This window comes from Callospermophilus lateralis, chromosome 9 (genome assembly GCF_048772815.1).
Source record: "Callospermophilus lateralis isolate mCalLat2 chromosome 9, mCalLat2.hap1, whole genome shotgun sequence".
NCBI classification, from domain to species: domain Eukaryota; kingdom Metazoa; phylum Chordata; class Mammalia; order Rodentia; family Sciuridae; genus Callospermophilus; species Callospermophilus lateralis.
Window position 1 is genome coordinate 62,350,059 of NC_135313.1, and position 16,777 is coordinate 62,366,835.

Genomic DNA, 16,777 nt, shown 5'->3' on the forward strand with positions numbered 1-16,777 from the left:
TTAATTTTCTTCCATTGAAAGCACAGACTGGTGTTCTCAGTCTATGGGCCAATGCATATGTATTTGCCTCTTTTTAGTAGATTCTTAAAAATAACATCAAAGTCTTAGCATTTCCGAAGACATTGTGCCGTTCTACTGTCCACAATTTATGTGTTAATATCAGCAGAAATGATAACTTATATTCAACCTCACTAATAAGTGATAATAGACTGAATCTGACCCATACATAACTGTCAAAGTTTTTAAATTATGTATTTTCAATTTGAAACTATGGAATTTCATATATAATGTTAAATTTCTTGATAACTTAGCAACAGTTGCTCAGATTCCTACCTGGCCATAACCAGCTTGTGTTGCCCCCCCCCACTTACAGTAGGGAATATGGTTTCCCACTGAAACAGCCCCCAAATCTTTCTGTTCTTCAATCCACTCTCTGCTTTACTCATTTGAAGTTTCTTCAACAGTGCTTACAAATCATCAGCAAGAGTATAAATTGGTGCAACTTAGGTGAAGGAAAATTTGACAATACCTATCAAATTGCAAATGCACATAAACTTTGGCCAAGCAATTCACTTCTAGAAATTTATTGTTATACTCAGATATTTGCAAAACAACATGAGAACAAGGTTATTCTTTGAAGCATTCTTTATAATAATGAAAGATTGAAAACAATCTGTTTGCAGAATGGAACTAGTTCAGAAAAGATAGAGCACACAAAGGAAAACCATGTAGCTATAGAGAAGAGAATGAGAAAACCCTCAATGAACTAATATGGAGAAGTTCCAAGGTATGACAGTATTAAGAAAAGAAAGACAGGGTACAAAACAGTGGATTTATTATGCTACCCTTTGCATTGAATATGTATGTATGTTGCCAAGGATATGCAGATACACCTTAGGAAGAATCCACCAAAAGTCTGACATACTGATCTCCTCTGAAAGGGAAACCAGATATTTGCGTAAGGGGTGAGGGAGAGAGAGTTTTCACAGAACTAGCCATTGTACTTTTGGCCTTTAAAACCACTTGATTATATTGCCTATCTAAAAATATTAATTTCCTCCTGAGACCTATAGGCATTTGGATTTTTGATGTAGTGTATGCATACAGTGAGCAATAAAGGGGGATGTGTGCCTTACCAAATGCAAGTGTTTTTACTTTAGGATTAACGAGTGTTTTTAATAAGAGTCATCACAAGCATGCTGGGCCTTGAAGCTGTTACTGTCAAGTTTTTATCATTTCCTCTGTGAAGTTGCACTGACTTAGTTTTGAGTTTTAAATCATACCTATTTTCAGCTTCCCTGAAATCAAGAGGGTCCTGTGCGACATCAATTAAAGTAGATGTACTTTCAATTAAAGGTGTTAAGTATGTGTCTGAAAAGATTAATTCTTTATAAAAGGATGACCTTCAGTAGTTAGACCCAATTAGGCATTTTTCCAACTATATTTCATCTTGATGGGACAAGTCTACTACTCACAATCAATCACTATGATCTTTTCAAAGGTGAGCATCTTAGGTTCAGAGTCATAAAAGACTGCCTTGACTAGGCCATCCCCATGACTTGAACCACAGCAGACGTAGGTAGAGATTGTGGGTGTTGGATGTGACTTTCTGTGGTATTCATATATAAAGCATTAGGAAGCGTGTGATGATATTCCCGATAGAGTTCTTACACCTCTCTTATTACAGTCTTAGTAGAACAAACTAATTTAAATAGGACCAATCAAAAGAAAAAGGTCAAAGGATGCCAATTAGTATTGAATCAAATTCTTTTATATTTTTTCCTCATTATGTCATTTCATTATTAAATGCATTATTAGTACTTGTTTTCCTAGTGATCGTTTTTTTTTTTTTTTTTTTTTTGGACTACTTTCATTCTAATTTAACCTCTGTTCATACACAGCACACCACACCAAGATGATTAAAGATACTAATGATTGTTGGTGGTTTTATGATAATATGCACAATCTTAGGGAATCTTGTTCTTTTAAAGATGATAGGAATTGAGCATTGCTGTTTGTATTGACTTCCAATATAGACTTATTTATCCTTACTCTGCCAGTCATTAAATTTGTAAACTTAGAGAAGCCATTGAATGTAATAAACTAAAAGTGCAGCAGGGCAGAGCAAGAAGAAAGATGAATAATGGGAAATTAGCTATACCCCTTTGCATATGTCAAAGGCTGATTGTTGTAATCAAATGAGATTACACACACACACACACACACACACACACACACACTATACACTTTTTCCCTGGTATTGGAGAAGGATTCGTTCCAGGATCTCCCACACAGACCAAAATCTGCAGATGTTCAAATTCCTTACATAAAATGTCATAGTGTTTTCATGAAACATTCTCTTGCATATTTAAATTATCACTAGCCTACTTTTAATGCTTAATACAATGTAAATGCTATGTAAATAGCTATTATAATGTTTAGGGAATAATAAACAGAAAAAAGTCTGTATATGTTCAGTACAGACACTTTTTTTTCCTGAATATGTTCAAATTATGATTGGTTGACTCCCATGGATGCAAAACCTGTGAATTTAGAGGACCAGCTGTGTTTTGTGTGTGTGTATCTATGGAGATATATTGACAGATCTATCTAGATAGACATACAGCTATAAATATAGGGGTGTTTGTGTGCATATGTGTTGGTGGGGGGAGGGAGAATGACATAAAGAGAGAGGGAGAGAGACATGTCTCCATGTTGCTTAAAGTATGGCCCAGTTACTGTGGGAGTTCATTAGATCTTTAGAGAGCTCATGAGGTCAAAACTTTATAATAATATTAAAAAATTATTTCACTTTTCACTTCATGATTTCACACATGTTCAGTGGAATTTCAGTGGTATCTACCTGACACTCAACATTGCAATAGATCTCTGAAACAGCTATAAAAATGCAGCTACCTTAAGGCAAACGTTAGAGAGGCTTGCAAAAATGTCAAGCAATATAATTTTTCTTTTGGATAAGAAAGTTTTTTTGTTTTATTTTGTTTTGTCTTTCACACTACTGTGGACCAAATTCAAGGCCTCATGTGTTAGGCAACCACTCTGCCACTAAACAACAACCCAGTCTGAAAATAATTTTTCATAAAAATATGTACATACATGAGATAAATTAACGTCATTCTCAATTCAATTAATGTTTAAATTTTTATGTTTTTAAACTTGTAACAGTAAATTTGTGTGTTTGTGTGTGTGTTTTATTGGATACTGAACACAAAGCTTCATACATGCTAGGCAACACTGAGCCATATATCCCCAGCCCTTTTATAAGTTTTATTTTGACATAGGATCTCACTAATTGCCCATGCTGGCCTTAAACTTGCAGTTCTGCAATACTATCCTCCTGCCTCAGCCTCCTGAGTAGCTGGGATTACAGGCAAGTGCCACTGTGCCCTGCAACTTCTAATACAGTAAATCTTGATAGAGTCCCTATATAAACAAAATCCTTGTGAGGGACCTAATACTTTTTAAGAATGTAAAGGAGGTCTAATACCAAAATGTTGGAGAACTGCAGATATAGAGCACTACTAAAAATACATGGTGATGTATACAGTTTATTAAGACATTTTAGGCTGATCAAAATAATGTAGCTTGCAGACAGCCCTTCCACTGTAGTCACTGATTGGTAATGGCACTTTCTACTGTCAAGGCAGGGATGTGTAGTTGGGGTCCAAGAGGATCTGTGAATACCATATAATTATCTTCAGTTTCATGCATTGGTCATGTGTCTACTTTTTTTTTTTTGAATTTTTTTAATATTTATTTTTTAGTTATTGGCAGACAACATCTTTGTATGTGGTGCTGAGGATCGAACCCGGGCCACACGCATACCAGGCGAGCGCGCTACCACTTGAGCCACATCCCCAGCCCATGTGTCTACTTTTTTATAGTTCAGAGTATATATACCATTTTCACGGTTGTCAGATTCCCAGAAGATCCTAATGGAAGCACACCTATAAGATTTGCAGAAGATCCCTGGTCCTATTCTGTTCCCAAGAAGAGCAGTGATAATGTCCAGGTGGGAAACCTTTAGGGAGCTGCAGACATCATGACTCAAGGACCTCATGTTTGAGCTTAGGCTTTTTATTTCTCCCCACAGCACTTGTGGAAAGGTGTTAACTTTTCTAGGCACTGAGAAGGCTTTTCTTTTAGTGGGTATTAGGCCCTTCGCTTTTTTAAGGCCACCTTGCACTTAGTGTGGTAGGATAAGGTAGGACATAAAGACTGGAGATCAAGCCATTGACCAAGAGGGGCCCAGAGACCATATCATCATGGTGTGGCCGCTGTTCACAGAGACCAGGAGAGATAGCAGAGGTTTAGAGAACTAAGCTGAAGTGCTGAACAGGGCCTGCTCAGCTTGGCCTACAGTGGTAGGAGGACATTCAGGGGAGGGTGTTCAGCCATCTCTGTCTGCTTTTGTCTTGGACACCTTGCTGCTGAGCTAGTAGTTGAATTCTGATGTAAATTACTAGTTTCCTAATGCAGTTCCATAAGGTGTTTTTATTAACTTTTTAACTTTAAACTTTAAATTCTGGCATCTGTTGAAAGGTGCTTATAATATTTTTGTGTTATGAGAACTTAAAACATTTCTGATTATAGCTTGCTGCCACTTATTATCATTTTCTTGAAATTCAATAGAAGTAGAAAACATGTATTCTAGATATTTATTTGTTTATCTCCAGAGTGTCATTTATTTTTTAATTGTATATGTTACAGTTTTATGTAAGCATTTTATATTTACTTAAAGTTTTATGTATTCAATGGGCAGTTTCATAACATTCAGAGGTCTGGGTATTTAGATATATAACTACAAAATGCATACCTTGGGCTGGGGTTGTGGTTCAATGGTAGTAGAGCTTAGAGCTCCTGCTTAGCATGTGTGAGGTACTGGATTTGATCCTCAGCACCACATAAAAAATAAATAAATAAAGTTATTAAAAAAAATGCATGCCTTGTTTTGGGCACTTTGTTGCTTGTTTTTAACAGGACTATCTCTCCTTTTTTTTTTAACAATAAAATCTGTATTTCCAGGGAAAATATGAAAAAGCATGGATTATCATTTATTTTGGACTAGAGGCACCTAAAATTTTAAATCATGAAATTAGATTTATGGTTACTAATTTAGTACAGATTTTCTAAAATTAACATTTTGTTTTTGGAACTTTGTATACAGGTATATTTAAATAAGATAAATTAAATTAGATGAATAAATCTTTTCATTTATTATTATCATAACCATTTCTTCCAGTGGAGGAAATATTTGGAGGTCATCCAAACTAAAATGCTAACTATGTGTTAGTAGCATCTTGTAAAACTTGGGATTTATTTAGTTTGATTAAACTTTGCTTCATTAGGTTTTAATGTGCTACATGTTATGTATTTCAGAAACTCCAGAAAGGAACTTAATGATATACGATTTGAGTTTACTCCAGGAAGAGGTGAGTTTTAATTGAAATTATTATTTTAGTGCTACAAGAAGTATTTCAGAAATTGATTGCAAGCATGTGGTTATAATTTGCTATTCAAAAATGCTTTGTCTAAAAGCAAAGGAAGGAAGGAGGGAGAGAGGGAGGGAGGGAGGAAGGGAAGGAAGAAAGGAGTTTTGATAATTGTAAGGATTCAAAACTGAACCACTACTGACTGCATGAATCCCGTTAACACATGCAGTACAGTGCACACACACACACATATAAATTGGATATATTAGCTCAACCATGAAAATAAGTACTGGCATGGTAATGGGAAATTATGAATATATAATGAGAAGCACCAGCAGTCCTAATGAGTGTTGAGCAGCAAACAATGGTGTCATTCAAAAAGGTAGCACTCTTTGCCTCTCGGTCTCAATTCAGGTTTCAGGAAACCTCTCTTGGGGAGTGTTTGTGGCCTCTTTTAGCTCTAGGCACCAAGGGTGAGCTTGATAGGAACAATGTCGATTGTCTAGTAGTGTGCAGTTTGAGTATTTTAAATAAGTTGTTGCAACTGCTTGAAAACTAGTCTGGTTGTTCCTTCAGCTCCTGCATGCCTGAAATAAAGGACCATCTTTTATCTTTTGCACCTAGAAAAAAAAAGATTGATTTGCCTTAGAACCTAAAGTAATCTTGGTTAAGTAATAGATAAATAACATTTAAAAGTTTCCAGAGATCACAGTACTAATTGTTAAGAAAAAAGTATACTATTGCAACTATTTGGTTTATAAACAAAATAACCCAGAAAACTTTAAAATCAGATGTTAATGCTAAGACCATAACTGTTTTTCATGACCTCTAAGTTCCGATTTTTACATAGATGAAAATGGTTTCCTCAATGTCTATATTGAAGACCTTTCTTTTTAAAAAATTTTTTAATTTATTCTAATTTGTCATACGTGACAGCAGAATGCATTTCAACTCGTAGTACACATATAAAATATGTTAGTCTCATACATTTTAATTTACAAATATATGTAACATTTGATTTATTGGAGCTTCACATAAATTTTAATTTGACTAAATAAATTGTATTTGCTAAAATTCTGAAAACTCCGAGGTGCAAGGACTATCTACCTTGATAGCTGTTCACTAAGTAAAATGTCTTGACATCCTGCTTCTGTCACTTGCAAGGAGAAAAACAAACTCAAATGCCCCTGGAGCCAAAGTAAATGGTGGGGCACTTCAGGAGACGGGGCAATCTCATCTAATATATTGATGTCCAGTTGTTTTTTTAAATAACTTTTTAGTTGTAGATGGATATGATACCTTTATTTTATTTACTTATTTTTATGTGGTGCTGAGGATGAAACCCAGTGCCTAACACATGCAAGGCAAATGCTCTGCCACTGAGCCATAATCCCAGCCCCGATATTCAGTTTTGAGGGGGAAAAAAATGCTGACAACTAAATAAAATATGTTCCTGGGCTATATGTGGACATTGACTCCTGCTTTTGATCTCTAGTCTTCTGTAAATGGAAAGATTTCATGATTTCCATATATTTAAATTAAACTAAAATATGAAGTGTCTTTTGCAAAATAAATGTCCATAGGGCCCTCATGAATTGCTAATTGATTTTTCTTTCCAGGAATCTCTACCTTTAACAATTTAGAGTCAGTCTGTAGAAATTATACAGCACCACTCAGGGTTATCAACAAAGCTATTTATTTTGTCATAATATAAAAATACTGACCAGACAATGCTGTGATAAAATCTAGTAGTTATATATACACTATCTCAAATACAGTAAGTAGAAAGAACAGATTTTTATTTTAAGGTTGCTTCTTTTCATCTAATTGTTTGAAATTAACTATGGCAATGAAAATAAATTTTAATTTTGAAAGGTAACAAAGGAACAAATTTCCAAGTTGAGGATTTCTGTGGATAGGAGAGCCCATTAATGCATTTGCATTACTGGTCCATTTGTACTGGCTTTGGCAGCCTCATTTGCCAGGGCTCATTTGAGAGTCTCTGCTTTTGTTACCCAAACAGAAACCATAGCATTGACTTCTCAGTGCTAGTGTACCCTTACTGAGCAGCTGAGCACAGACCCATTACTAAGGGAAGCCCCACATACATTTCACTGCACTTCCGTGAATCCTGATACTGTCTATTTCAGACATGATCTACAGTGAATCCTGTGGATGCACACCAGCTGGACCCTGAGTTTGTGCTGTGTGTAAACATGAATAAGTATATACAGCATAAAACATAACACAAATAAAATATTCTCTGTTCTCATTAGAAGACAAGTCCTTTGTGTTTACTCTGTCACTGTAGGCTCTGGAAGCCAGACATGAATACTAGATTATTTGATCCATTGATATAAAGAATGTTGAACAGCTGAAAGAAAAAATAGAAATTACTAATGAAACATGAAATATTTTTTTTCACATTTCTTTTCTAAATTGTTACTTATGCTTTACTTACGTGCCTACAAGATAACTGCATAATGGCACACACACAGATGTGGACTACTTCCCATTTTGGCCAGCTTAGTATCACCCATTTGCCATTTTGATATGACTCATCTGGTGCCCAAGAGTCCTGAAAATAGAAGGACATGCTGTACACTTTAATCATTTGGGAATGTCTGTTCACTGTGGTACTGTTTTAGTGCTAGCCCTCCATGTGGCTTTGTTTGACTATTCCATTTTCAGCTACGTTCTGTGATTGCAGCTCCTTACTCAGGTATAAGATCTTATTGCTGCTTTACAGCTGGTGTAACACATTGAAATGCTTTAACAGATGATCAGTCACTGAAATATAATGACTGCCTCCTGCACGCCCAGTGCCTACTAGGTGTTAGATACTTTAATTCAATGTGCTTCTGTTCCTGAAGACTTGGGTGGCATCCAGGAAGGTGGAGAATCGAGGCTGAGTGTTCCAGCAGCTTCAGAAAGGGAAATCACATTCAGGGTAGAGCCTTTCATTATGCTATCCTGGGTTCCACCTTAGGGGGTCATTTCATCACAAAGGGACTTTTATAAGGTGCCTTTTGTACCTCTGATGAAAAGGACAAGGCCCAAGATAAGTTCACTTAATATGGGATTTCATAGTTAGTAAGGTTTCTATATATTTCTTTGCCATTTTACCCCATTGTATGATGATCCCATTATGAAATGGAACCAGTAAAATGGTAAAATAACATGATTTCTCTGAAAGTATAAAGAATATACATTAGGTTTCAAATTATTATTAACAATTTGAAGAATTGGGCCAGGTGCAAAAGGGAGACAAAGAGAGCAGGAGAGTAGAAGGTGTGTTTCAGGTGACCTTTGTGCCATTGTCATTAGCATCTTCCTTGCCAATTCCCCACCCCCCAGTACTTTCTATGTGACAAACACTGGGCAGAGCACTTCAAATGCCAAGAATTGTGAAAGACAACTGTAGCTGCAGCTACATACTCATGTGTGTGCATGCATCACACACACACACACACACACACACATATATATATTTAATTCATTTGCAAGCCACCAGGGCCAGTTTTTGCTGTGGGCAGCTCTTAGCATGTCAAACTACAATCCGGATTTAATGCCTATTGGATTTAGCAGCCTTGAGTTGCTTTACTTTGAGTTGCTCCCTGACTTTGGAAGACACTGATATCAAGCCTCCAACTACGGCTGCAGGCTGCCCAACCAGTTTCTTTGTATCTAGCTACAGTTCTGGATGTTTGTGATGTTGTCAGAGGCTGTGGAGACCAAGTCACCTCTCTCATAAAAACATAGAGGTCTGTAATGGTTCTTTAGAGCGTGTGGTAATTTCTCAATTCCTCTTTATAAAGTCTTCAAATAGAAGATAACAGTGTTATCATGTTCATTCATAACCCTTCAATTAAGCAATTTCAGCTATATTCACTTGCCACAGCCTGTTCAGTCCCATCTTTATGAGATTGCCAACTCCTGTCACTTATCATTGAGAAACTACATTATTTTACTCAACCACATTTTCTAAGAGAATGAATCTGTTGCTATCAGATGATCAATGTCATGTTAAAGTAGTTTCTTCATAGCATGAAACTAAGTGGCTCATCTTAATAGTCCAGCAAGCTCACAGGCTGTTTATACCAAATTTAAGGTTGTATCAGATGCCACTCATTTGGCCTATGCCATAAATTCTGAATCAGTAGCTAGAAAAGGATTGATGGTGGCTGGATTTAACCTTGGCTAGAAGAAAAGCAGCATCACAGGGAATGGTTTTATCTTTTAGAAGTGTGTTTGAGGAGGAATTCAGATCGTAACCAGAAGGCAAAGTTTTTTGGTTCATCAAAAGTAGAAAAAAAAAAACAACTTTATAAAACATCTGTTGAATAAGTAGCAAGATGCAAATTGTACATGGTGAAATATATTTTATGTTGCTTTTGATTTTTTTTTTCTTCTGACAGAATCTGAATTACTGAATTAAAACTCTTGTGGGTGATTTTTGTAAATGAAAAATATATATTTTACATTGTACTGGATTGTTGATTTTTATTTTATGGTTACTAATACATATTCATTTCACATTTGGACAGATACGGCAGATGGTGTATCTCAGGAGCTCTTCTCTGCTGGCCTGGTTGATGGTCATGATGTAGTTATAGGTAAATTGTTTTTTAGTATGCGGTCTCATTTTCTTGATGTATCACGTGAAAATGTGTTTGTTTAGAAGCAAAAATTTTCACTGAGGAATAATTCATTCTACATTTTTAAAAATTCTTGATGAATTCTTACCTATTATGTGAAAGTCAAAAGCTCTAAATATAATTCTCTCCCATTTACCTGGACGTGATTTATCAGATGAGGAACCTCATTTATTGGACACATAACAAAAAATCTAGAACTAAGATCCAAAGTCCACCATGTAGCAAAAATAAGATACAGTAAATTCTATGCACGCAAGTTTCGGAAAATTTGAGGCCATTTCTCATAGTTTCTCTATCCTTTCTAATAAATCCAGATGTTAGTTTCTCAGCCTTCAGCAGTACTTATCATGAAATCTAGGTTGGAGGGGACTTTAAGATCATTCGGCCTAGTTCTTTTGTTGTATAGTTAAGGGAACAAATTTCCCAAAGAGGTTCTGAACTTTGTCCAGAGTCATGCAACTGGGTTTGGCAAAGCCACTTCACTTTGAAACTGTAGGTCTTTCTATCACTTTGAGAATCAAAAGGTAGTTGCCTGGAAATGGGAGAGTCTGCTAGACGTGAGCACACTGAGAGGAGCAAGCAACAGTGGTTGGACCTCCTGACCTGCAGAGGAGGTGGAGATGCTTGAAGAGAAGAGGCAGGTGAGGTCACTGAAGAAAACCTGGGATAGCCTGGTTCTACCAGTAAGGATGGATAGCTCCTTCTCCTCAGCAAATTCTGAGTTTATAAATACTTTATATATTTTCTATTAGTGTCTAGCCATCATAATGGTCCTGAGTAATCAAGAGTGCTTAACATATTAATGCTAAAACATTACATTAATTATATTGTTAATTATAATAGCAATAACTAAAAGAATATATGGTCTGATAAAACTTCCTTCAAAAATACACCAATCAAAATTAATGTTTGAATTTACAGTGCTCCCTCTAAGTGATGTTTTCCTATTAAAAAATCACTCATTCAAAGTAAGTTCTTCCCCAGTAATGCTGGAGTATGTGACAGAGGGAGTTTAAGGTGGATATATACAAGTATTGGAATAATTTGTTGCTATAAACTTACATTGTTTATCATTAGAAAGTAAATTACTATATTTTATTTAAATAATAATATATACTAGATTTATGTTGAGAAATTAGAATTCTGACTAAAGAATCAGAATTTATGTTATTCATATGCAAATAATACAACACAAATATAAAGATACCTTTAAAATTAGAAAAATATGTTCTTTTTGTGTTGATTATACATGAAGTGTCCACAGTGACTTTACAACGAAGCTACAATTCCATTGCCAAGAGTTCCCACAGGGGGAGATACGTCATATTTTAAAGGAAATTCACCCAAACACATTTACATATTTATATATTTATTTATATGTGTATTTCCTTTCACACTTTCCTTTACATTTCTGTGAGATCTCATGGCCAGCTGAGTTCTTGCTCAAGTTTTCTGATCAAATGTGAGGGGGAAGCAGAGAGAAAAGGTCAATTCAACTTTGGTGTCTTCTTTAAATTCCATCTCAGATTTCTTTCTCTTAAACCACAGTTCCTTGATAGAGAAGCACTATCATTCTCATTAGAAAAAATAAGCACACACCTTGGTATCTTAGCTCAACCACAAAAGTGTGGAAAACAGTTAATGACTAGATCAGGATACCCTGCAAGATATATTTCCCTTAAAGAGAACTATGGCCCATATACTGAGCAGCCAGAATTAAAAATTAATCAACAAATGAAGTGAAAATAATAGATAAAAACCCTCTTTTAAACAGCTGCTGATGTCTTCCATTGGGCACAAAGTCAAGGACCACATTATCTTAATTTACACTGATCCTGACAAGCGGTTGGAATATGGAAAGTAAGAGATCTGTGGGAAGGCATTAGGTCACATCTGTCTTTAGGCATGGTCTTGCTCCAGGCCTACAATCAAATTTAGTGTACTTCTTTATTTGCCCCACACTCAACTGAGTCTAAAATAGAGGGGTTTGTTTTTGTTCTTGTTGAATGTTTAAAAGGAAGAAACTAAGAAATTAAGTCAGAATTTCTGCATAATTTATTAAAATGCATTTTAAACACAGTAAATAGCCAGAAAGCTTCTGTTTTTCTATGACTTAATTATTCTTCTTAAAAGTGTCTTCATTTTGCCTTTTTCCCCTTTGGAGCTAAAGCATGGCTATGTGTAAGATGCTGGAGAAAGCACAGGCCTGAGTAACTCTTCCTTAGACTTACACAAGGACGTGATACCTGAGCCTTTGCAGGGTTTGCATGATTCACTTGATAATCACCGTTGAGAACAGGTTGTTTTGATCACTATTTTATGTAAAGTAGAGAGAACAGGTTGTTTTTGATCACTATTTTATGGATGTAAAACTGAGGTTAAAAGAAGTACCTGGAATATTGTAGCTTGTACTGGTCCTTGAATTTCTGTCCCTGACTCCAAGTTCAGAGCCTGTCCTTGACACCCTGTATCGGTGGTTCTTGAGTCTCTCTGGGGGGGGGGGGGGGGGCTAGAATTGCTTGTCTTTGTTTTTTATTTCTTGGAGCAGCTTAACAGAAAGATAAAATGTGTTTGATCCCATCCTTCTAACCAATCCCAGCAATTCTTACTCCCTCCCTCCTCACCTATTTCCCTCCTTACTGGATATATCCCATCAGCATATAAATATGTTTTCATTTCTCCCGGCTTAAAAAATTCCTACCTCTATTCACCTGACCTCTTGATACATTTATTTCCCTTCATCCCCTTACAGCTAAATGTATCAGAACAATTGCCCCTGCATTCAATTCCTTTCTTACGGTGGTCTCTTGAACCTGCTGCAGCCAGGCTTTTGACCTCCCCACTCCACTCAAACTGTTCTTTTCAAAGCCCTGTCTGGGGTGGACACACCTGGCAGATGGGATGGCAGGTGCACAGGTAGGAGCAGCCAGAAAGGGGTGAGGTCCTGTGGTGTGAGAAGAACTCCATCTTCCTAAAGCTGGGGCTGATCCTCAGTGCTCATCTTCCTTGGCCTGTCAGCAGCACTGGCACAGTTGACAGGGCTCTCCTCAAGACAAAGTTTTCATTTGACTTTCAAGACTCCATCCTCTTTTGGTCCTCCTGCTCCACTGGGAAGACGGTTTGTCCTCATCTCCCTGACCTGTACATTATGATGTGTCAAAGGACTCTCTCCTTGGACCTCTTCTCTTTGCTCTGGTCCCCTTACTCCTTTGGTGATCTCTTCTACTTTCCTGGTATCAAATATTTTCTATTCTCTGGCTTCTAAATTTTTATCTGTGATCCAGATCGTTTGAATTCTGGACTCACATCCAGCTCCCTTTTTAGCATCTTCATTTAGCATCTGAAATTTCAATTCACATCTCCAAACTCCAGCATCCTGGTGTTTCCTCCCAACCTACTCCTACAGTGTGGTGTGGCACTCTGTTGATGTCACCTCTAGCTTTCCAGGTGCAAAGGCCAAATATCTGAGATTTGTGCTTGACTTTTCTTTCTCTCCTGCCTGACATCTACCATATCTGAATGTGCCGTTAGTTAGTGACCATCTTGATTCCTGTCCTATTTCAATCCCTTCTCATTTCCAAATTACCACAATTTTTCCTTTACTGGTGTCCCAGCTTCCATCCTTGCCTCCCTTCAACTTATACTCATTTTAGCAGCCAGAGATATCCTGGTAATATCCAGAGAGAGAACGAGAATAGTGTTTGCCAGGGGCTAGGATGAAGGGGGAAAGAGGAGTAACTGCTAATAGATATGGGGTTTCTTTAGGGTTGGTGAATATTTTGGAATTAAAAATAATAGTGGGCACACATTTTTGTGACTATAGTTAAAAAAAAAGCACACCAAATTTTGCACTTTAAAGTGGTAACTTTTATGATGTCAGCTACATCTCAATTGAAAAGGAGTCAGATTACGTTAATGCTTTAATCAAAACTTTCTTAAGGATTTCCATTCCACCCCTCAGTGGCCTATGGTCACTGCACTGTGTGTATCTTGTCACTTCTCTCCTCTTGACTCCCCTTCCACAGCCACACTGACCTTTGGAATGCCTCCAGGATGCACCTTCTTCAGGCATAAGTCTGTTTACCCCACGTTTCCTGGGGCTTAAATACTACCTGTAAAGGGATTTCCCCAACCAGACTATTTAAAATTGCCCACCACCCCTAGCTCTCTTCCACCTTTTTTACTTTATTACCTAGCTTGGTCTCTTCCTCTTCAGTAGACTACGTTTCACACATTTATTTTGTTAAGACTGTGTGTGTGTGTGTGTTTCCCCTTGAGCATCAGGTTCTTGAAGGCCAAGTTTTTTATATATTTTGCAAATTGTCATATGCTCTGTGTTCCAGTCTGTTCATTTCTCATAGTATTCCCTCAATAAATACATGGTAAAGATAAACAAATTCCATTCTAAAATACATAAACATCTTATAACACTTTCTTTATAAACAAAGCATACTTTGAATATAGAATTCTAGTGTTTTAAGAATCTTTTAAGATTGTAAAATTCAGGTATTATTGGTAAAAATGCTCACTTGAGGAAGGCTGTGCAAAAGTCCAATTCATATAGAGATTTGATGATTTCTTACATGTGTATTTTTTTTTCAGCTTCTATAAAAATAAAATAGCTAACATTTAAATAGATTAAAAATATGTTTTTTTTCCCCATCAGCATTTTCTTTTGAATTGGAGTAAATGCTTACGGTAGCATGAAAGAGCTGAAAAAAGCAATAGCCTATGTTATGGAGCTGTGAATGTTATGGCTTTCACCATAGCATAGCAAACACAGGATACAGGAAAAGCTTCATTGCTTACCTTCGGGGTAATCTGCCCAGGGTATGCAAACCTTTACAAAGCAGAATTTGGATTGAGGAAGGGCTGGTATAGTGAAATGGAGTGATTACTTTCATACAGAAGCAGGGCAGTGAAGAAATTAAATGCACTGTTTGTAGACTGAAATCATAAGCCCACTTCAGTTGTGCTTAAATTCAGCACTACCTTAGGCAAGAACAGGAAACAGTTTTAGGCTTTGTGTAAATAGACATTCATAAGGTTGGCAGTGCCTTCTGGGTGGGTGTTGATTTGAAAAAAAAAATAAGTTTGCAAGATGAAAAACTAGATGATATGCATGTGCAAGTTTGCTTATTTTGCCTGACTGCTTTGGTTGGAAAATGTAAATAGACCAGATCTGAATCCCTATTCTACTTGTCTCAAAGAGGATTCCCAAGGATGACCAGAGAAATTCCTTTGCCTCCTGATTAAAAAACAATCCATTCGAAAGAAGTTTTCTCTGGAAGGGGAATTGGGGAGAGGGAGAAGAAGAACAAAAAATTTATTTGTAAAAAGGAAACAAAAATTCTAAATTCTGGTCAGGCCTTGTGATGAATGATAGTTTTTATTCTCTTTATAATGAGTTTCAGAGCTTCAGCATGAGAAGGGACATGGGCAGATGTGTTAAGATAGGCAGTTGCAGGACCTGCTCAGCAACTCCAATCCGAAAATGCTACCAGAGTCTTAGGTACAGGACTGTGCACCTGTGTAAGAGAGGAAGCTACCTTGGGAATGCCCTCGGACACCTGACCACTGACTGTCCCTGTTGGGGTTTTATACCACTTTTCCTGGCTGTGCAAGAATATATGTCTTTTACTTTAAGTGGAGTTTAGAGCCAGATGTTGGAATTTCTTTCTCCTAATAAAAGAACTGTTTCTGCATTCATTTGAACAATTTTCCTCTGATGGATATTGAGCCTGGCTGATTCGTTATCACTGAAATGAAAGCTTATTTTAGCTATATGTGTTCCCACAAGCTCGCTCTGTGGACTTTCAGATGTATTGTTTATGTTCCTGAAATGTTTATTTTCTGTTCTTGAAGAATCATATTCAAACCTGTTTGCTTTGCAAGACCTGTCATTTATGTCACCTCCATGACGCCTGCTTTCTGCCTGCCCCTCACTTCCACAGTTGGGAGGACAGTCTGTATTCCTCTAGGATATGGAGGATTAGATTCTCGCCACCCTGTGACACAGGCTTCTGTCACACAGTGCTTCCTGGTGCTGTCTCCTCTTCATGGGGAGGTCAAAGGGGCCTTTAGGGTGAGGCCTGCTTTCTGTTATTGCCTCTATCATCCTTGTTGCACAGAGGTGTTGAATGAAGTCATGGGTAAAGAAATACATTCAATTCTGTTTGACAAATGTAATTCTGAATCAGCATGTGAATTGATAATATTGCAAGTATTGTTACACTCTTTAAAAATGAAAGAGTGATTCACATGATTGTTCTTCCTTTCCCCCCTCCTGCCCCCCCCTCAGAAACTGACCTACCTACATAGCCTGTGATGGGATGCCTAGAGGGTCTCCTGTCCCCTAGTGCTTGTTGAGTGTTTCTCAAACCATGGGCTGTGTGATGCCTGCATCAGGGTCTTATCTGGGTTGCTTATTCATCATGCACAATTCTGAGTTCCAGTCTAGTGTCACAGCATCAGGAATCTTGGGCATGGAGTGAGGAAATTGTGCTTTTTAAATAAGCTTCCCTGGGACATCTTATACTACTGGAATTTCGTGGTCATGTGTAGTTTCTGTTTGTAGCAAGTAACCTTTGGAGACTGTTTTTAGCCCATTTTATCACATGTATCTTCCCAATCTTGCTAATGTCCTCTGTTTTTCTGCTTTACTTG

The 16,777-nt window shown here is 37.1% G+C and overlaps 1 protein-coding gene across 1 annotated transcript in view; it reads left to right on the plus strand.

Moving 5' to 3' along the window:
* Stk39 (serine/threonine kinase 39) overlaps positions 1–16,777 on the plus strand; it is a 272,264-nt gene that overhangs the window by 212,291 nt on the left and 43,196 nt on the right. Inside the window, exons 15-16 of the mRNA XM_076865573.2 lie at positions 5,401–5,453; positions 10,001–10,069. Of these exons, the coding sequence (XP_076721688.2) occupies positions 5,401–5,453; positions 10,001–10,069 (122 nt within the window). The remainder of the gene's footprint in view (positions 1–5,400; positions 5,454–10,000; positions 10,070–16,777) is intronic.